Source organism: Ochotona curzoniae, unplaced genomic scaffold (assembly GCF_017591425.1).
Source record: "Ochotona curzoniae isolate NIBS_2020 unplaced genomic scaffold, NIBS_Ocur_1.0 scaffold_4505, whole genome shotgun sequence".
NCBI classification, from domain to species: domain Eukaryota; kingdom Metazoa; phylum Chordata; class Mammalia; order Lagomorpha; family Ochotonidae; genus Ochotona; species Ochotona curzoniae.
Window position 1 is genome coordinate 55,813,513 of NW_024467118.1, and position 21,642 is coordinate 55,835,154.

Sequence of the window (21,642 nt, forward strand, 5' to 3'; positions counted from 1 at the left end):
AATGAAGTTAAAATCCCATGTAGAAATTTTATTATTTGTGGAAGATAATAAAATATTATAAATTAGGAATAGAGGTTAAAGGAAAACAAAGCTGGAATGGGGAATGATGGTGACATAAGTCACCACTAAAGGGGTGACATCCATACTAAAGTCTGGGAGAATACAGGAGGCTAACCTTGGGAACAACTATCAGGAAAGCTTTCCAAGCAAGACAGGACAAAGGTCCTGTGGAAGCCAGTGTGCCTAGAGAGGAGTGACAGAGTGAACATAGAAAAGATGAACTTGGAGAGATCCGAGGGTGGGGATGGAACAAGTGCTGACTTCAGGGTCACCCTCAAGAAGTTGGAATTTCTTCTGAATGATACAAAGGCAAATACTGTGTTTTGAAGACCAGATTGTTTATACTCTAAGATGATCCCTTTGGCTTGATGTGCTGATAAAGGAATGAGGAATGTGATGCCAAAGGCAGAGACTGCATTGCAAAAAAAGAGATGCCAGTGGTTTGGATGAGTAAGGAAAGCATGAGAAGGGTCAGAATGAGCTAGATTGAAGGTACAACCTGAAATGATCTGACAGACAGGATGGGAAGAGAAAAAGAGGAACTGAGGATGACTTCAAGATTTTTCACCAATATGGACATCCCAGCAAATCTTGTCAAATTTCCAAAGACTTTGTTGATTTTTCCAAGAGATTAGGGACACTTTAAAACAACAAGGCTACTAGTAAGACCAATGAAGGAATTCTTTGTTTTTCTTGATTTGTTATTCTACATAGATGTGCGTGTGTGTGTGTGAAGTCTGAGCTCAAGGTGTCAGCATGACTAGCTTTGGATGACGGTGCATTGCTGACTTCTCACTGTTTCCACAGGATGGGAGGTGATGGAGCCAGCTCTCTGTCTTCTTTTCTTTAGGATGTCAGTCCTATTCATGAGTCATGCCGAATCACCATTCCCTCCCAAGCTCCACCTAATACCATCACAGATAGATGATAGTCAGACATACATCTGTCTGTTTCCACTCGCAGACTTATTTCTCTTGCCTAAGGAATATCAGCCATCTTGATTTCATGACCAAAAAAAAAAAAAAAAGTGCTGATGGCTTGGGCCAGGGTGATGGTAGGGCTCGGGAGGGTGGGGAGGGTCAGAAAGGGCTCAGATTCAGGACATATACTGAAGGTGAATCCAAAAGAATTGTCTGACAGACCAGATGAGCGGTATGAAAGAAAGGGAAACTGTCTTGTCTCTCAGGATGCTGTACTGAAGTTCTCTAGACTAGGGGAATTGTCACTTACAAATGATAAGTACGTGCTCCTCACAGTTCTGGAGGCTGGAGAATTTGAGACCAAGGTGCCAACATGGTCAGCTTTGGGTGAGTGCAGATGGCTGCCCACTTCCTGTAGTGTTTTCATAAGATTGAATGCAATGGGAGCCAGCTCTCTGGCCTCTCCTTCTGAGGGCACTCATCCTGTATGTGAGGGCGCCACGCTCATGACCTGGGAACCTCTCCAAAGGCTCCACTGGAATACCATTGTAGGAAATCTGACTGCAGCCTATGCATTTGGGAGGAATACATTCTGTCTGTAGCAGAGGAGAAATAACTGTGTTCATGCTAATTGCATTTTTTCACTAGCATAATTGAAGAAAATTAGGTATCTTCAACCGTGATCTCATGTCTTCTTGGTGCCTTGGTGTTAGAGACACTTCAGAAAACAAGTCGGGCAGATATTGCAGATCTTAAGAAGCTTGCTTTGTAAGGATGGACACAAACAGCACACACTCATGTATAATAGATCAGATGATGGTAAGTGCTGCAGGCATGGGTGGCAAGGAAGGAGGGTGGGGCATGCCAGGGGAACTGTTCTGTGGCCAATTCTTAGAATGTGTTAAATAATACATGGGGTTTTATCTCTTTTTAATAGCTTGGTACTCAGAAATGCTTTCATGACATCAAATGAAAATAGAGCCAATGAAACAGAGTACAAGTTACACACTTCCCATTTCTAGATTCTTCATTAGAAAAGAAGAGTTACTCCCAGCAGCCTTGCTGGAGGCAGAAGAGAAAGAAAAAAAAAAGAAAGAAAGAAAGAAAGGAAAAGAAGAATTACAGATTGTATCCTTCCTGCATGGTGGTAGAGTAAGTTAAGCCTCAGTGTGCCATACCAGCATCCTATGTTGGAGAAATGGTTCAAGACCCAGATGTTCTGCTCCTAATGCAGCTCTGTGATAGTGCCTACAGGAAAGGAGCAGAGGACAGCCCAAGTTTTGGATTCCTGTCATCTACCTGGGAAACCCGGAAGGAGTTCTAGGCTCTTGGCTTCAGCCTAGCTCAGTCCTGACTGGTGCAGCTATTTGGAGAGTAAGCCAGCAGATTGAAGATCTCTTTCTCTGTGTTACAATGCCTTTTAAACTAATAAATAAATCTTAACAACAGCAGCAAATAATGGTACCCCTAATAAGGGCAGTCTCCTTGAGGCCCCTTGCTCATGAACTCCACAGGGACAAGGGAATATTTCAGTAATGAGTCGTAAACTGTCTTTGCTTAGAGAATAGCCAGTGCAGACAGTTGGGTTTAAACATCTAGTCAGAATCACCTTTATTTAACCTACTCTGGTTGCTCTCATTAGGGCTTTTCACTTGGAATGCTATTATAGTAGTCATATATTATATTTTTAGCATCTTATATAAACTTCCCCACAATGCCTAAGTTATATAACCCCTCCCGTTCCCCACCTTCTCCCCTCCCCAGGGTTTCTTCTAGTCCCTGGGAGAGCCACAGTATGGATGAGGCGGTACATACAGTGGGGTGGGGGTGGGAGGTTGTCCATAGCCAGTGATTGCAAATGTTCCTATCTCAGAGGTTGGTCTCCCTCTCGGGAGCTCAGAGCACAACAGGGTCCAACCCGCAAGGTGTGTTTCCTAGTACCCCCCTGTTCTCAGTCTTCACCTGGGGCTCCTGAATTATCATCAGCTGTCACAGGGCTCTGCTCCTGGGGCTAGGGGACTATCTTCCTCCTCTCACTGTGTTCAAACAACCCTCTCCAGGACTCAACTCAAAATGCAGGAGGCACCTTGGAAGCAGGTCCACTCCCCTTTGCTTACAGATGGCAAATGGGGTCCGGAGAACTCCGATGACATGCCCCCCAGCAGAGGCAGGCCTCTGGATGCCCCCCCCCCCCGTCCCACCCAAGCAGGACTTCTCAGCAACCAGGAGACCCTGGGAAATCAGCTTCCTCCTACATACAAAGCGCGAGGTATAAAAAGGCACCGATGAGATGAAGTTTTAAAGTTTGCTGTTCTTAGTGCACTGAATAGAATGTTATCAACTGAAGTGAATCAGAAAGAGGACGTGCTTTTTGGCTTGGCTCCTTAAAACTTAAATTCAGTCCCTCCTTTATAATGACAAGAATGGGAAGAAACCAATGGCAAATTCAACCTTTGCCAGGAAAAAAAAAAAGAAAAAAAAGAATGTCCCAATATACATCTTCAGCTGAGCTGTGTACAAGGAGAGCACAGTGTTGTGTTCTTCTTAAATAGGAGTTTACCGAACTATATCAGGAAGAGTCTTCCAGTGGGGCAGTGGGCGGGAGGGATAGGCAGGGAACCGTGGTGATAAGCATTTTCCAAATTAGGAAACAGATACGCTTTTCTTCTCACTCTCTTACATAACTGATCTATTTTAGTACACAACACTAAAAACCGAAACGGAATACAAATCTCATGATTTTACTACTTTGTTAGCTAAGAATGACACAGGCAGATCTCCTGGGAGGAGAGAGGAGGGTTCGTTCCCCACCCCTGTCCCCCTTCCCAGGGGCTGTCTTGTAGGATTCCCTTGTCTCCATCACAGCCTGCTGGCTCAGAGACCAGAGGCTACACTTTAAAAAAAAATGAATGAAAGGTATTCATTTCTCTTTTTCTTTTGAACTTAAAAAAAAAAGCAGTTGTATCCAAGTGCAGGTTCCTTGTCAGGGACACAGAATGCAGAGTGACCTGTTCAAGTGCCCGTGATTGCATTGCTACACTTCCTGATCGGGAGGGAGGCTGTGCGGCATCCAAAGGCCACAGCAGCTGCTCAGCCTCTTACATAAATAAGTTACATAAATGAGAACAAGTTATGTAAATGTATAAACCAGCAAACACGCACTAGAACCATTCACAAACGCCAAGGAGAACGCAGCAAGAGTCCCCCCACAGTCTCGTTCCTCCTCGGCCCCTCCCCCCTCACACCCACACTACTTCCCAGCAGAGGCGGATATGCTTCATCTTATCTGTTCATACAACGAAACTCCGATGGAAAAATGCTAGCTCCCGTTGTTACTTCGGGGAGAAATTCCAGAAGAAAATCCGATTTTTAAAGTGTCTTTGAAAAGTAATGTGTTCCTACATCCATTATACTCGTTGTGTAATCATGGGCATTTATTCTAACTGTTGCTCATTTTGCAAGCTGCTGCCACGGACCATCGCATCAGTTCATGTGCATGGACATATGGGTACTCACAGCCCGTAGGGACTGCGGCTCCAAGCCTGTCTGTGTGCATCTGACTCAAGTCATTATTTTGCTTGTTGAAGAAAGGTGGTAATTCAGGAGCCGGGGATTAGATTCAAGTTCATGCCTATGAATAAACAATCCTGGTTCTGAATGATTTCACAGTGGTCCTTGATCTGGCTGCAATTTGCTTCAGGTGCAGTGTGAGTGAAAAATGAACGTGCGTGTGCTCCCTACTGGGACAAGTGTCTCAGTAGTTTCTCAGCCTGCTTTTTTTATTCACTCTCTTGTGGATAATGCATCTATGAACTATTACTACTAGCTCCCTAGCAATGGATCTAGAGATGGTAAATTCTTTCTGCGTTATTTGGGTGATTCAGGACAAGTGACTTTCTTTCCAAATCATTTGCAACAATGGCTCAAAGTTGTTTTTTTTTTAAGTCACTCCCAACATGAACAATCCAGTACCCTATCATCAAATTTATATTGTTTTTTTCAGCAGAGAGCTTTAAACTCGCTGCTGTCAACTCTAAAGCAAATAGAACCCAGTATTGACAAGCTGGATCATTTCTTTTCATTCTGTTAGCAAACCTGCAGACCCAGCTAGGGTTGAAGTGATACGGTACCTGCCTGGCGAGAGAGATCTTTCCTGAGCAAATGCTGACCTGCACCCTAAAGCACACCTAAGGGTGGGGGGGGGGAAGGGGACGGGAAGTAAGAGTCTGAGAATAGCTGCCATCCCCCAAACCTGTCGGATTCCTCCCTCTAGAGGGGATAGGAGTTTTGAACCGGAATGGCCGCAACTCACTTGGCACCAGGAAAACCCGGAGGTGAAGGAGGGTATAGTTTTAGGATCGCAGACTTCTTTTGTGTCTGCAAGCTGACCCGCCGTGCTTGAGTCACAAAGTCATCAGACGAAGCTTTCTCACGCCCCGCCACCTCTACATGCCCATCTGTAACGCGGGGGCGTAAATTAAGGAAAACACAGCTCTGCACCTGCCGGCCCAGGCACCCACCCAGGTGGGGCAGTGGGCGTCGAGGGCCTCACTCCTGCCAGGCGGATCTGCTCAGCAGCACGAGGGCACCGGCCCGACAGGGGCTGGCGAGGCGGTCACGGCGGCAGGTGAGTGGGTGGGGGGCGGCGGGCCGGGGCCCGGGCGGGACCCACGACCGAGGATCCTTCGGGCTTTGTTTAGTAACAAGCCAGGCCTTTCTTTCCCGACAGACCAATTACATCCCCGCCGGGGGATCATCTGACCCGCGTCCCCCACCAGTAGGGGACTCGGAAGGGGGCGGGGCGGGGCGAGGCGGGGCGGGGCGCGGCCGCCGGCGTCTCGGAGAACGCGGCCGCGGGTGGCGTGGGGGGAAGTCCCGGGCGTCGCCTGCCGGGCCGAGCCCGCCCCCGCCGCGCAGGCCCCGCCCCCCGCCGCGCAGGCCCCGCCCCCGGGGCTTCCCGGGCGCGCGCGCCGCCCCGCCGTGTCCGCGCGCCACGCCCCCCTGCTCGCGGGCCGCGTGCGGAGCCGCGCGCCCCGTCGGCTCCGGGACCGTGGCGGCGGCGGCGGCGGAGCGGCCGTGCGCGGGCCATGTCTTCTCCGGCCGTGGCGAGGGGCTCCCCGGGAGGGAGTCGGGAGGTGGCCCCCGGGCCGCGGAGTCAGGGCCGGTTTTGGGAAGTGGGCGGCGGCGGCGGCGGCGGCGACCAGCTGGAGCGCGCGGCCGCGGAGTCGGAACGCTGGGAGCTGCTGCTCCGGCGCGGTGAGCTGCTGGCGCTGGGCGGCCACCTGAAGGGAGCGCTGGAGGCGTACGCGGCGGCGCTGCGCCGCGGGGCCCCGGTCAGGCCCGAGTGCCTCGGCACCCTGGTCGACTGCCTGGTGTTTAACTACCGGCTCCGCCACGGACTGGGCTGGAGCGCGGCCCCGGCCGGCGGCGCGGGCGCGGGCGGGCTGCTCAGCTGCCTGGGCTGCCGGGGTTTCCTCAGCGAGCCGGTGACCGTGCCCTGTGGCCACAGCTACTGCCGCCGCTGCCTGAGGAGAGAGCTCCGGGTCCGCTGCCGCCTGTGCCGGGACCGGCTGCCGCCCGCCGCCGCCTCCGGTGCCACGGATGCTGAAGGGACCAGCCCGCGGCCGCCGCCTCTGGCCGCCGCCATCGCGGCCTCGGACTTCCGAACCAGCGTCGTCCTCAACCACCTGGCCGAGAAGTGGTTCCCGGGTCAGCGCGAGCGAGCCCGGGCGGCCGGTCGGCTCGGGGAGCTGCTGCTTCAGGGACGCTACCGGGAGGCCCTGGCCGCCGCCTGCGAGGCGCTGCGAGCAGGTGACCGCGCGGTGATGCGGGGATGCGGCGCGGGCCCGACCGACCCCACCCTCCTTTCCCAGACGGGCCGGGTACCCGGGGTGGCTCTGCACCCCGGGGAAGCTGCTGCTCGACTCCCCCTCCCCCGGTCCCGCTCCTCCTCTCCCTCCCCACCGACACCCCCGGTTTGGCACTCGGCGTGTCGGGATCTCGGGGTGCTTGCGGGTGTGGGAGGGGGCGGCGCCCGGGGTGCTTCGGTCACAATGGGGATCGCCCCGGGAGCCCACTGTGACGCGGCGCGGGGAGGGGCGCGCGGGCGCGGGGTTCCCTCGGCTGCGGCCCCGTGGTCGGCGGCGCGCGCGGCTGTCCCGGCCCGAGGCCGCTCCGTGGCGCGGGATGGGTGGGAGCTGGGTGATCCCCGAGCGGCCACCCGCTTCCTGCCGCGCTCTTTTCCGGTAATTGGCGCCTCGGGCCAGGCGGGTCCCCCTCTCCTGTCCTCTCCCTGCGGGAGAGGTGACATTTCGGCGGGGTGGGGGATCCCCAGCCGAGGGTAGGCCAGCAGAGTATACCTTCCTGACCCACAAAAGTCACCGGGGCAGTGGGAAGCCGCGCGAGGGCAGAATTGCATAAGCTGGGGTGGGGGGGCGTTGTGTAACGGGTGACGTCCGGTGGGCGTGGCGGGAGCTCGGCGCCCGCACCCAGTGCCGGGAGGCCCCGCCGGCCGCGGTGGTCAGCCCTTACCTGAAAACGCCCCCAGAATGGGTTCATCTCGGCAGTGTCCACCTGCTCGTTTGAAAGCATTGCGCTTTACGTGCTCACTCCGGAATACGCCCAGCCTAGGGCAGAGATGCCGAGCTAGTCTGACCAAGAATTCGCCACACTTTGGTTCCACTGTGATCGCATAGGGAGTGTGTGTGTGTGTTGGAGGGTGTTGTGGGGAAGGCCCCGTCTGCTGCTTTTGTCACTTTGTCTCCTAGAACTCAGCCTCAGCAGCCTGGCTTAGCGCTTTTCTGAGGGCATATGTAGGTTGTGACAGAAGCGCATGCAAAACTTCTGCTGGAGGACAGGAAGAGTTCTAGGATCAGTGGTTCTTCCTACCCCCTCCCCCATCTCAGGGGACGTTATTATCTAGAGCCGCATATCTGGCAATGTCTGGGAACATTTTTGTCCCACCACTTGTAGGCACCATGCTGGGCCCAGCACTGTGCTACTCGCCCTCCTGTGACCGGCTGGAGGACTTGCCACAACACAGTGCAGGCCCCAAGCAACGGCAGTGGCACTGCTGATAACACTTGTGAGAGCATATTTCAGGATGTTAGCGTCTGTGTTATGAAAGAAGGGTGTGGGAGAGGTTGTCCACAAGGAAGGCCATGTGAAACTGATGTTGGCTGTCAGGTACATTTATAAACTGGAATTGAAAGTGCCCTCTTGTGGATCTTTCTGTCCCCGAGTGCTTAGTCATATTGAACTAGTGACACAATATCTTGAGTTATTTAGAACTTTGGGAGCTCAGAGCACAGACCTGCCATGTTTTGGTAGTCCTGTAGTATCCCTATGTGGAGCAGGCAGGTGTGAAATAGTCTCAGGATAAAAGGGAAATCTTTGGAATATCACATTCTGACACAGCTGATTGCCTCTTGGGACCAGTAAAGTATGGGGAAGCTGGAATTGGCTAGATAGGGCACCTGGTGACTGGCTGGGGCCTCCTGGGCTGTATGAGGAAGCAGAGGTTGGTCGCCCTGCTGGCAGCTGGGGGGGGAGGGGCGGCTGTATCTCCCTTCTACACTGGGGTTTGGGTGCTTCCCACCCTTAGAAGTCATCCAGAACAAATGTGCTTCTGCATCTCCCTGGAAGATTTTTTTTTCCCAATGATTAGTATGAAAAAGAGAGTGAAATTTAACAACAGCACTGTTTTAGTATTTGCACCTGATTGGACATTCCTTTAAATGAGGTGTTTTACAAGATTTCAGATCTTACCCCTGCAAGAACCATGAACAGATTACAGAGTAAGGTCTGGCATTGTTAAGTGACTAATATTTTTGAAATTTTATTTATTTGAAAGGCAGGGTGATAAGGAGAGAGAGCAGCAGCACTGATGTCTTCTGGTTCACTCCCAGATGCCCTGCACGGCCAGGCGCTCAAGTCAGGAGGCAAGAATAGCGCTCGCCCGGGAGCTCCAGCACTTGGACCATCACGTGCTGCTGCCCAGGTGCATGGCAGGCAGCTGCACGGTGCCCAGAGGACTTCATCCCAGGCATTCCCATGTGGGATATGGCTTGCTGCCCTTATTGCTGACCCCTGGGCCCTGGATGGAACACACACACACACACACACACACACACACACACACACACAAAATTCTTCAGATGATTCATTTTATTTTTATTGGAAGAGCAGATTTACAGAGAGAGGGAGAGATGAAGAGGAAGATTTTCTATCCACTAGTTCACTCCCTAAGTACCTATAATAGTTGGGGCTGAAGCCAGGAGCTTATTCAGAGTCTCCCACACACGTGCAAGGGTGCCAAGGCTTTGGGCCATCTGTGGTACCTTTCCCGGGCCACAGCCAGGGAGCTGGATGGAAATGGAAACAGCCAGGAAACAAACCACAATGCGTAGGATATGGGATTCCCATGCTTGCAGCAGAGAATTAGCCAGTTGGACTATCATGTTAGCTCCACAAACTTTTTTTTTCCAAGTTGCATAGACTGCACATGAGGATTTTTCCTATTTAATTCCTTAATCCTACTTTTGTAGGACTAGAACCATCTGGTTCATTCCTCAGATGGCTACAACATCCAGGGATGGGCCAGGGCAAAGCCAGGAACCAGGAGTTTCATCCAGGTTGGGCTGTTCTTTTCTGCTTTCCCAAGCATGTGAGCGGGAGACTGGATGGGAAGCAAAGCAGCTGTGACCAGTACCTATATGTGATACACACAGTGCAGGAGGCAGTGCACCACGCTGGGGCACCATGTGTTGGCCCTGACTAGCTTCTTTACCTGTTTGATTTCTTAGTATGAATTAGGAAGAAGGAGCTACAGAGTTAACAAATGATAGTAAAAGGCAGGATTGTGAGTTTTACCATTTATGAATATAAATAAAATATTAACTAGTAAAATTGTATCTGTCTAGTTAGGTTTTAACTTCTTTGGAGTTGTCAGGTTTGCTAGATAGGCATCTGAAATGTGTGTGTATAATTGTGTAGTTGTAGTTATTAGTGATAGTGCCAGTGTTGGTCATGAAACAGACCTTCACTGTAATTTCATAATATAATTCTTTCAATGAGTCAAGTAAATGCTGTGAACGAACTAGAAAAAAAAAAATAGTCTACACTTAGCCCACACACACTCAAACGTATCCTTGTCAACAGAAACGGAAAGCTTGAAAACCTTTGCCAAAATCACAAGCTTCCCATTGGGATTACATAAGTTCCTGTTGAACTGAATTATATTTAGATAACATTTAATCCATTGATCTTTTGGTATTAACTCTCAGATGTTTCATAACTTTCTTTTCAGTAGTCAAGGATATTATGTAAAAGTCTTGTCTGCACCCGAGCTTTACCCTTGGTTCTGGCAAATGATCCCACCATGTGAGCTGTCTTACATTTCTTTTTCATTTGTTTTTATTCTGCCTTGACTCCTTCCTGTGCTTGTCCCAGTCCCCCAGAAGAAGAAAGTAGAGTTTTCTGTATGGCTTGGCTTCAGTAAGGGTCTTAAAGGGCAAGACATTTTATCTAAAATATTTGGGGAAGAAAAAAAAATTCATCTTTGATATTATATAAGACTTGACTGTTAGCCAGTGTTTTTACACTCTTTGTATTACAGTCTTTATAGCACTTGATCATCACAGAGAATCCTGGGGAATAACCTTACCCTCAGAGGGAAATGGAGGCACCTCGGTGGAGAAGGGAGTGTGGTACAGTGATGAGAGTGGGCAGGCTGCAAGTTCCACTTACTCCCTGACCCCAGGCCTGTGGCCTTCCCCTCTGTTTCCTTTGGCTGAAAAGGAGAATTGTACCTGCCTCTTGGGCTTGCTGTGAGAATCTTTACTTGGAGCATGATACAGTCAGTGCCCAGCAAATATCAAATCATGTACTTCTTGAGTATAAAACTTATACTACAGAGAAAGATAGCTTAGTGGAAATTTAAATCCAAGACTGTGATTACAAGTTTTCTATCACATTAATAGTATAACCAGAGTATAGGTGAAATCATAACTCTAGTTTGCACATATTAAGTACTTTTAGCTCATATCATTAAAATACATATACTGCAACGCTCAGGCTATTAAATTAGCCAAATGGTACTAAGTAGTGTATACCATTAAAGAATAACAACTTGACCAAGATACTTGAGTTTCATAACGTTTGTGTCTTATTGTGCAAAGAATTTGCAACAGTAAAAAGTATAGTGCTTTATAGTTCACAAAGTATTTTCACTCCCATTTTCTTAATTCTTACAAGAGGATTTGAGATAGGAAGGCAAAGCTTAGGATCCATAATTAGCAAGTAGAGGAAAAAAACTCAAGGATTTTAGATGTTTCTTAAGGCAACTAAGCCATCAAGTAGAAACTGAACGCAGAAAGCATAAAGTTGGTGCAAGAATTAGCATAAGAAACTTGAGTATTCTGTCACTCGCCAAATGTTTCATCAGTGCTTATCATATACAAAGCGGTCTTGGGTGCAAAATAAAGTCCTGTCCTTAGTGATTTTGCAGTTTTAATTTCTTTTAGAAATGTAACAATTTAGATGAGACTCTAACAAATAGGGCTTACTGCTTTATTGACTTCTAATTAACAGAGTATATGCAGAATATCTCAGATTCTTGTAAGATCCTTTAAAGATTCTTGCAATGCCTCGGAACTACTACAAAGATCAGCTATAAAGGCACATTCATTCTTATTGATGTAGATGGAAACATCTGATCTATAAATGACTATTAAGTGCCTTTTATAACTAAGTAATTTTCATTTTTAACCTGTTTTTGTTCATCAAATGATATGAAATTTACCACAATTCAGTTGTCTTAGATTTTTAATTTACACCTGAACTTTTTGTTTATTCAAATTCATTTTTATTTAGTTGACCATTTCTAAGAAGCTTGAAGATAGATAAAATTTCTGGTTGTGGTTGTGTAGAAATCTGCTTTGCTCATTGTACAGGTATCTATTTTAGATGAATGACCAGAGAATACTGACGTGCTAGAATGTCCTGGTGAGCCAGCAGCATCTTTCTTGACCCTCTGTTGTTCGGTCTTGTGTCCAGTTTGTGTTGCTGACCCCAAACAGATGGGTCCATCCCTGTTAAAGGTTAAGTGGGTAAAAGACACTGTAGAGAATACTCTCCTGCAGGTTGTCTGCAGCTGCCCCGATTCCCTGCTCGGCCTGTGAGCAGCATTCTGTGTTGTGACTGAGTCACTCGTGTGCCAGGCAGTCTGCTGGGTTTTCTTCCTCAGTCCTCAGGGCAGTTTGGAGATATGGACGTTGATGGTGAGCATTCTGCTGATGGGGGGCTAAGGTGCAGAAGTAGATAAATGAAGTAGAGCTGAACCCAGTTATCTGAATGCATTATTGATCTCTGACTCTCCTCAGCTGTTCCTTGACGCTATTCCTTGGGTAGGCTTCAGTTTAACTGTGATAACCCAGTCCTACTGGGCTGAATTTAAAGCAGTGGAACCAAAAAAAATATTAGGTTTTGTTTAGTCATTAGAAAGTTTGATAGCTGGATATGTAAATCTAAGAAAAAGATACTTGAAAGAGTGAGAAAAAGGATGTGATCTTGGAATTTTATACAAATACAAAAAATCCAAATAACCCCCAGTTACCTAATTTTAAATATCATACTCACTGAGGAAATGCAAATTGAAATTGAGACTTTCTATTGTTTTAGTGGGAGTATAAAATAGAATTTTTATTACAAAGAAGGTAGAATGTGGTAAAAGCTTTGTGCATATTTAAATTGCTCAATAGTCATTCAGCCATTGAAAATAGTAAGAAAATGAAGAGATACTAGATATATTGATATGTATACTTTTTAAAAAATTTATTTGTTTGTTTGTTTATATCTGAAAGGCAGATTTTTACAGAGAGGGAGAGCTGGAGTGCTTCGTCCACTGGTTCACTCCCCTAATGGCCACAGTGGCCAGAGACAAGCTGATGAAAGCGAGGAGCCAAGATTGCACTTGGCTGGGATGCACACGGCCCATTCTCTGCAGAGAGCTGGATAGCAGGTCGAGCATCCGGAACACAGAGCAGAGCTCATACAGGAATGGCAGTGCCACAGGGCCATGGAGTAGCTTGCTGTGCCATTGTGCCAGCATTTTCTATACTAAAAAGTATAAGTAACATAGTTGCAAACCTAAGGGGTTTTAAATAATTTTTTTTCTTAACATATATTTTTATTTATTTGAAAAGCGAGTTAGGGTTAGAGAGGAAGGGGAACATCTTTCATACAGGGGTTTACTTCCCAAATGGCAAGGAATGGACCAGGCTGAAGCCAGGAGCCAGGAGCTTCTTCCTGGTCTCCCAAATGCGTTCAGGGGCCCAGGCACTTGGCCGTTACTGCTCTGTTTTCCCAGGTGCATTAGCAGTGAGCTGGATCAGAAATAGAACAGTAAGGACTTGAACCATGAGCCAGAGCCCAGATGTGATGCAGTTGCTGCAGGCAGCTACTTAACATGTTATGCCACAGCACCATCCCCAAGTAGGGGATTTTAAAATAAACTGTGGATGTAATAAAATACTTTGACTGTCAAAAATCTCACGGACTAGTATTTAATTATATGGAGGAAAAGGTTATGAATAGTACATGTGGTATATCTTATAAAACTAAACATAATCTGCACAGATGCAAGAAAAATTCAGAATATATACTGCCATTGTTTTGGAAATAGGCTATTATTTTGGACTAGCCTGCTACACTGGCCCCAGCAGACCAGAGCAAACCAGAATGGAGTCACTTGTGCTAAGTGCCAGATAATCAAACTGAACTTTGAAACAGGCCAGTTTAAAAAAAAAAAATGCAGCCGATTCCAGGCACCCTGCGTCAGCACAATAAGGAAGTCCCCTCTATTTTAACTCCCTAAGGAGGTAAGGACCAACCTACATCCCTTTCTGCTTTCTCAGCCCTGTTTCCTCCTGCAAAGTCGACTTCCTCTACTGACCTCATCTGAGTATCATTTCTGGTTTGTGGAATTGTTGCCTACTGGAATCACAAAAGCCAATTTGATGTTGAAGTTTGCAGTAACTCTGCCTGTTGATAATGTCTGTATTTCAGTATTTGAAATCCTAGATGTTCCAAAATCTTAAGAATTTGTGATTGTCCTCTTGGCCAGCATTCAAAAATTTGAGGGTTGTGGGGCATTTGTGATTTCAGAATTTTAAATTAGGAATGCTCAAGCAGTAAGGTCTGTGCAAATATTCCTGAATCTGAAAAACTCTGAATTTGGGACACAGGCATTTCAAATAACGAACACACAGCTCCGCCACCCTGCTACTCTGCTCCCCTGAAGAAATGCACAGCCTGTAGTGGTCGTGGGTCTAAGAAAAAGGAAAATAGCACCGATTGAGCATAAGGAATTGAATTTTAATGAATTTCTTCTAGTTTAGGCAACATTCATCATAGCCAGGATTTGAGGCTACAAAGACAGGACCCAAGAGACAGCTCAAAAATAGGCTTTACAACTACTCTAATAAATGCTGTGCATATTCAGTACAGGAACATAATTATAATAGCAAACACTTAAATAGTGCTTTCAGTTTTTAAATAATGCTTTCAATCTACTGGTTCCTGTTCTAACTACCTTAAGAATTTTGAATAATCCTGTGAGGTGTAGATACATTGACAAAGCTTAGGTGTAAGCATAAGCACTCTGGGTCCAGACTCCCGAGTTGGAATCTTGGTCCATCACACACCCACTGTGCTCAATATCCTTAGCTCTGGAAACCCGCGTAAGAGCACGCACGTAGCCCAGTGGTTACAGGTAGCATAACGAAGTTACGTTGGCTTCTGACTTGAGCTTCCTGCTGAAGTAGACTGTGAGAGGCAACGGGCAATAGCTCAAGTCACTGGATCCCTTCCAGTCTTGGGAGACGGATTGAGTTCACAGCTCCAAGCTTTGGCCTGCCCCTACCCCAGCTGTTTCAGACAATTGAGGAATATACCAGCACATGGGAGATCTCTCTTACTTTCCCTTTGTCTGTGATGGTCAAAAGAAAAAGGATGATACTAGATCCATATGAGATTGTTCTGAGGATTACAAATTTTTTACAATAAAACATAATGATTCTTACGGATAAATTTTTCAGGGACCAGTGCCACCATATATCAGGTTCAGCCTCTGCCTATCGTTCTGCAAGTTCTGACTTATGTAGCTCAAGTCCCAACTGTTCCTCTTCCAATCCATCTTCCCTGCTAATGTCCTAGGAAAGCAGAGTGGATGACCCAGGTTCTTGGACCTCTGCACCCACATTGGAGACCCAGAAGAAGCTCCAGTATGCTGGCTTTAGATTGGCTTAGCTCTAACTCTTGCAACCATTTGGGGAGTGAACCAGTATGTGTGTAATACTTGCAGCCAAGTCCACTGTCACTGTACTTAGCGCCACATTGTCTTTGTATGAAATGCTGGACACTTGCAGTGGTTGGCCTAGAGGATCCTCCCCATGGGCAAGGTGGAGGAGTCTGCTCATTCCAGTGTTATCAGGGTCATTTGGAGAGCAGGCAGGCAGCATGTGAACTTTCAAGCTTGAGTTAATGAAACAGTAGGAGCTGATGCCTGTTTGCCAGTTTTTTTTTGTTTGTTTGTTTTAGATTTTTTCATTTCCATTGCAAAGTCAGAGAGGAGAAGAGATACAGAGGAACATCTTCCGTCTGATGATTCACTTCCCAAGTGGTCATGATGGGCCGGTGCTGTGCCAATCCAAAGCCAGGAGCCTGGAGCTTCTTCCAGGTCTCCCACGTGGGTGCAGGAATCCAAGGCTTTGGGCCATCCTCAGCTGCTTTCCCAGGCCACAAGCAGGGAGCTGGATGGGAAGCGGGGCTACCGGGATTAGAACCAGTGCTCATATTGGATCTCAGTGTGTTCAAGCTGAGAACTTTAGCCATTAGGTCACCGCATCGGATCCACCAGTTGCTTTTCTTAAAAGTTTATGTGTAGGGCAGACATTCTGTAAGTTTCAATTATTTAAGAAGCTCTTTTTCTAGAATTAAGAATTTAAAGTAAGTTGGATAACCCTAATTTTTTATTTTGGGGGAAAGAAAAAAAAACGTATTTTGAAGAGAGATATCTTATCCAGTTGTTTACTACCCAAACACCTACTTTGAAACAAAATAAAATCAGGTGTTACATTTGGTGCTGATTGTTAGGACATAGGTTGAAACACTCAAGTCTTGTAGTAGAGTCCCTGGGATCAAATTCCAGCTCTACTTCCAAGCCAGTTCCATACTAATGCACATCCTGGAAGCAGTGGGCGTGGTTCACAGAGTTGAGTCCCTGCCTCATTGTAGGAAACCCCAAGAATATTCCCATCCCTGCTTGTGCTTGGCAGACCCGGCTGTTGCTGGCATTTGGGAAGTGGACCAGCAAATGGAAGATACTTTTGTGTGTCTCTGCTTTTCAGATTTTTTAGCTAGTATGAGGAGTTGTATGTAAATTTCTTAAAGTATTGGAAGGTTGAACTCACCAGAAGAGTTTTTTTCCCCTGACAGTTATTCAAATGAACTATTTTATGACATTTGAAATTTTCAAGAAAAACATGACCAACAAGAAATTTGAGAGAAAGTTTTTAGTATGACTCTTTCCAACCTAGAGGATAACCTGTGTCATCTTACACTGACATACACTAATAATTTAGGGCTTCTCTGGCAATCTTAGTAGCTTGAGTGCTTCTGTGAACTGAGGAGAAGACAGTCTTTTCACTTGGTCAGAATGGAAAAACTATTTTTTGGATGTATATTCTTCTTGCTTGGTTCATACTTGGCATATTTATGGAGTGCAATGTGATGTTTCATTGTGTCTGTGTATATGTGTGTATGTGTGTGGTGCATGGGACCAGTTAAGGTAATTAGCATCTCTATCACTTTTGTAGAGTTTTTCAGACAGGTCTTCTGAGGCCCTTCTTTCACTACTCCCTAAAGAAGCTGTGAAAACTGCGTAGTGAAAGCAGGGATGCATTAAATGTATACAGCAGTAAGGACTTGTTGTACAGGAAAACAAGTTGAAATAAAAGCAAATGCCCAGTTAGGGATTCAGAAATGGAATGGCTCCTTGCCACAACAGTGAATTCCTTCTCAAGGGAGGCACTGGTGCTGGGTGTCTGTCCGCAGGACACTAGCGAAGACCTAGGCATGGGTAGAAAGCTGCATTTCCCCGGCCCGTCCTCTCCCAGCCTCCATGTTGAATGCCAAGCCCTGTACATTGGCATACGCTTCTGCCACCTAGGCTGTGCTTTCTGAGTTCATATTTCTCAAGTCAGTATTACACAATGCTCTTTCACAATGAAGTAATTTCTAGCTGGATCGTAAATTTCTCAAAAAACAGGAATAATGTAAAATACTTTTAGACAACTCTGATGAGGTAGAAATTCTGAATTACTGATGGATTAATCATCTTTGACTTTTAATTCTGTGTGCCTTGGTACAGAGATAACAATTTGTATTTACATTGAAGAAACATAAAATGTTCTAGGTATATCTTTAGGGTGTAAAAATATTTTCATAGATTATAATTTTGTTCCCAACATTTTGCTTGATGTAAAATTAAGAGAATGCTATAATTGCAATTCTCAGCACCAGCAACTGAAAAGGTCCGATTGTATTGTTAAAAGGAGAATTATCTGTAGGAAATCAGTCATTTAAGGACTAGCTAAAGTCCAGGGGAGCATTTGGTGCAGGGTTAGGATTCTGCTTGGGATACCTGAATGCCATATTCCAGTGCCTAGGGCTGGGTTCCCGCTATTTTCCTAATCCTGGCTTCTTGCTAGTATGCGTGCTGGGAGGCAGCGGGCGATGGTGGTTCAAGGCCTGTGATCCTAGGTTTGGCTCCAGGCCTAACTGTTGCAGTGATTTGGGCAGGGAATCTCCTGCCAGTGCTACCCTCCCCTACCCCTTGTTCTATGTTTCTAACAAGGAAGAAGATGCAAAAAAATTGACAAGGTCAAATAAAAGGTTAAATTTATAAGCGTAATTTTTGAAGGCTGAGAAACTTTGAGAGAAGAGTCCAGGTAGCATTACCTGCATATTTATTGGAAGTTCATTTCTTGTTTAGACTTCAGTAGCTGATCCCAGCTGTACATGCAGCAGCTAAGTGAAATGCTGAAAGCCACCAACAAATTTATCTTGGCAGGTGCAGATGTAGAGGATAGTGAAGTTAGCAACAAAGCGTATCTCTTAAGGGATATTTGAGATTAAATATCTATACATACAACTTTTGCATATTACATATAGGTGTATGCATGTAAATTAAATATATTCTAAGAGGAGAGAGAAGAAACAGACAGCTTCTATCCACTAATTTCCTCTGCCGTCGCCCAAAATGTCCAGGTCAGGATCAGGCTAAAGTTGGGAGCTAGGACACAGGCCAGACCTCCCCGAGTGACAGGTACCAGCTCCTGGAGCCGTCACCTGAAGGGTCTGCATTAGCAGGCAGCTAGAACTGAAGCACAGTCGTTCCAGTAAAGGATATGTGCATTCAGACCGCCAGTTTAAATGCTGGGCCAAATGCCTACCCCTTGAGTATATCTTGATATGTTTATATCAGTTTTGCTGGTGGCAGGAATTAAAATTTTGAGCTTCTTCAAGCTGACTCTTAACCCATATCCTTTAGAATCAAGACCATTGATTCACTTGATAGATTATGTCCTTGTCATTCTGGGACTTCAGTATTCAAAAGTTACATTTATATTCACTTTTTGTAAAATTATTATGATATTTATGTAAAGGTTTCAAAATTGACAGTTACTATAAAAGACAAGTCTTTTAAGTGTCTGAGACAGGTTTTCAAAAATCTTTTTCTGGGCTGGTGCAATGGCTCATTGGCTAAGTTCTTGCCTTGCACACAACAGCATCCTATACAGGTGCTGGTTTGTGTCCCAGCTGATGCACATCCCTTCCAGCTCTCTGCTTGTAGCCTAAAAAGCAACACAGGACAGCCTAAAGGCTTGGGACTCTGCACCCATGTGGGAGACCTGGGAGAAGCTTCTGACTCCTGGCTTCGGATCAGCTTAGCACCATCTGTTGCAGTCACTTGGGAAGTAAACCAATGAATGGAAGATCTTTTTATCTCGTTCTCTCTGTAAATCTGTCTTTCCAATAAAATACATATTGTAATAAAAAAAAGATTTGTCTATTAAGAATTATTTTACTTAGGGGTGGTTATTCATATCATAAGCATTTTCACTATTTCCTCCACCAAAATAACTCATTATAATTCAATCATAACATCTAGCTAAGACTCAACGTGTAAATGGGGTTGTAACCAGAAACTTTGGTTTGGTAGATATTGACTTTGGACTCACTAAATCATTTCTTACTGGAGTATGATAATATTTTCTATATTATGTAGTAATGTTTTAAAAATATAATCCTATTCTTGATTTTATTTCAGAGCCCAGTGACTTGACTCTAAAAATTTATAGAGCGGAATCCTATGCTGGTCTTCGAGAGTTTAAAGCAGCCATAGAAGATTTAAATGCAGTTCTTTTTCAACTTCCAAATTGGCCTGAGGTAAAATTACTGTCTCTTTTTTTTTTTTGCATAAAGTTAAAAATTTAACTATAGGAACATACATTCAATTATAGTCTTAGTGTAAGAGGTGATTTTTAACACATTTTTAGTGAAATGGATAGTGGACTCTAAGCAAAAATCCTAACATTCTAGAAATCTGGAGTCTGTTTTTAAATGGTTTCAGATCACCAGACAGTTTTTTGAATTATTTGAAATATTTGCTTTGAACTGAAACACAACTGAAACATGTGGCACAGGAAAAAATAGAGAGGCATTAAAATTTTTCAGCAAAGAAATACAACTTGCTGCGTTGTGTAGACCCAGAATGGGCTTTATTGAAGGAAGTTAATTAATGGAAGAAGATCTTTAGGGATGAAGAATTGTCATCATATTAGCAAAGGGGTGATTAGGCAATCATTTTATACAATAGATAAGGGCAGAGAAGGTTTCCTTCCCCATGCAATTATAAAAAACTCAAGGAATGTGTATAATATGATCTGTTTACCAGTTATCTTTTTTATTTAACTACAAAGGCAATCTGTCATTCATGTTCTTTAAACTAGAAGTTATTTACATACTTACCTGGCAGGGGAGATGCCGTGATCATGCAGTTGGCTTTCCCAGGGCGAGGCTCATCCATTGCACTTGGGATGTGCTGACCGCTACGATTTCCCCAAATGTGGGAAATTCAACTGCATAATGTATGGTAGTTGGGGACTGCGTTCACTCTCTCCCCTGAAAATAATAAATTGTATATGTCTGTTTTTCCTCCACTCAGAACTGTGCCATTAAGGACAGTGTAACAAGAATGTCTTAAAAATTTTATGTTAAAAGAAAACTGATATTGAAATTCCATGATGACATGAGTGGTTAACATAGTCAAATATAAATCAAGGACAGGAGTGCAGTGGTCTGTGAGAATGGTGTTAAAACCGTTTAAAAAGAAGAGATCCCTTTGGACAGAGACGTGGTTTTCTTCAGTGATTTAAATGGTAACAAAATGACTATTTGACAAGAATATATTTTAGGCCTCTCTGATGTTATTTAAATAACACAGTTCTGTGGCTTCTAAACCCCTTTCATTTTAATTCTTCAGGCAAGCCACATTTAGAACTTGCCAGTTGACACTTTACAGTGGACTGCCCATAACTGAATTTTTGGTTTGTTGGTGATCAGCAGGCTACAGTGTTTAGGTCATTGGATCTTGTTGAATTCCTACAATGAAAGAAAAACAAAGGCAAAATCTTTATGCATCTTAAAATCAGTATGATTGTATATTTTATTTCTTTTTTCCTCCTCGCACACTTATGAGTAAATCAGTAAACTTTAAATAAGTAATTTTGTTAAGGTGAGGGAACTAGTGTTTCTGCTCTTGCTAAACCCTGGAAGTTTGGTCAGGCCAGTGCCAGGCCTCAGTTTCCCTTTCTGCTGCTTCCCCAGGGTAGTGGGAAGACGCGGGACCAGAAGACTTTGACCTCCTTGGAGTCATTATTTCAAAAACAGTCAGAGCATGTTGTTTGATTTTCTTTACTTGATAATGATTTTCCTGAAGGTTTTTTTGTGTGTGTGCTTTACTGAAGGTCTACTTCAGGAAAGGAAAAGTACTCCATGATGCGGGCTTTTTAGGTGATGCCTTACAGCTGTTTCTTCAGTGCTTAGCCCTTGATGAAGATTTTGCACCTGCAAAGCTGCAAGTAGAAAAGGTAATTGGTTTACCAATAATAATGCTTTCAGGCAGCGCTGGAACACACACTGTGTTTTTAATGCTTATTGGGAAGTTAGTATATATAAATAAAACTAATTCCAGAGTCATTTAAGAGGATGATTAGTGTGTTGAGTTCTCAGGTGAAATCAAAACATTTCATTCACAGATATTTCGGGGCAATATTTTTTGTTTTATTAATCTAGACTTTCCCTAATAGCTTATCCAATCCAAACTAGACTGATGGTGTTTAATTAAACACTGATGTTCTACACAGGAATCTTTATTCGCCTGCCCTTGGTCCTCCACTTCGGGCCTAAGCTTGGCTTGCTTTCTATGGTTGACAGTAGTATTGCCCCCAGTTTATTTTGCCTTATTTTTCTCAAAACTTCATGTATCATTTTCCAACAAGTGTGCTGCCTGCTGTGTTAGTAGTTGTTAATGAAGCAG

The 21,642-nt window shown here is 45.2% G+C and overlaps 1 protein-coding gene and 1 non-coding gene across 3 annotated transcripts in view; both read left to right on the plus strand.

Moving 5' to 3' along the window:
- Nucleotides 1–5,962: 5,962 nt before the first annotated feature.
- Nucleotides 5,963–21,642, plus strand: part of LONRF1 (LON peptidase N-terminal domain and ring finger 1) — a 35,969-nt gene continuing 20,289 nt past the window's right edge. For both annotated transcript variants that reach the window (XM_040966504.1, XM_040966505.1), the window contains exons 1-3: nt 5,963–6,791; nt 19,372–19,490; nt 21,071–21,193. In XM_040966504.1, coding sequence (XP_040822438.1) covers nt 6,068–6,791; nt 19,372–19,490; nt 21,071–21,193 — 966 coding nt within the window. In that variant the 5' untranslated portion in view covers nt 5,963–6,067. The remainder of the gene's footprint in view (nt 6,792–19,371; nt 19,491–21,070; nt 21,194–21,642) is intronic.
- LOC121146925 lies at nt 20,065–20,228 on the plus strand. Its single transcript, XR_005882296.1, has one exon. It is a non-coding gene; the product is annotated as a U1 spliceosomal RNA (small nuclear RNA).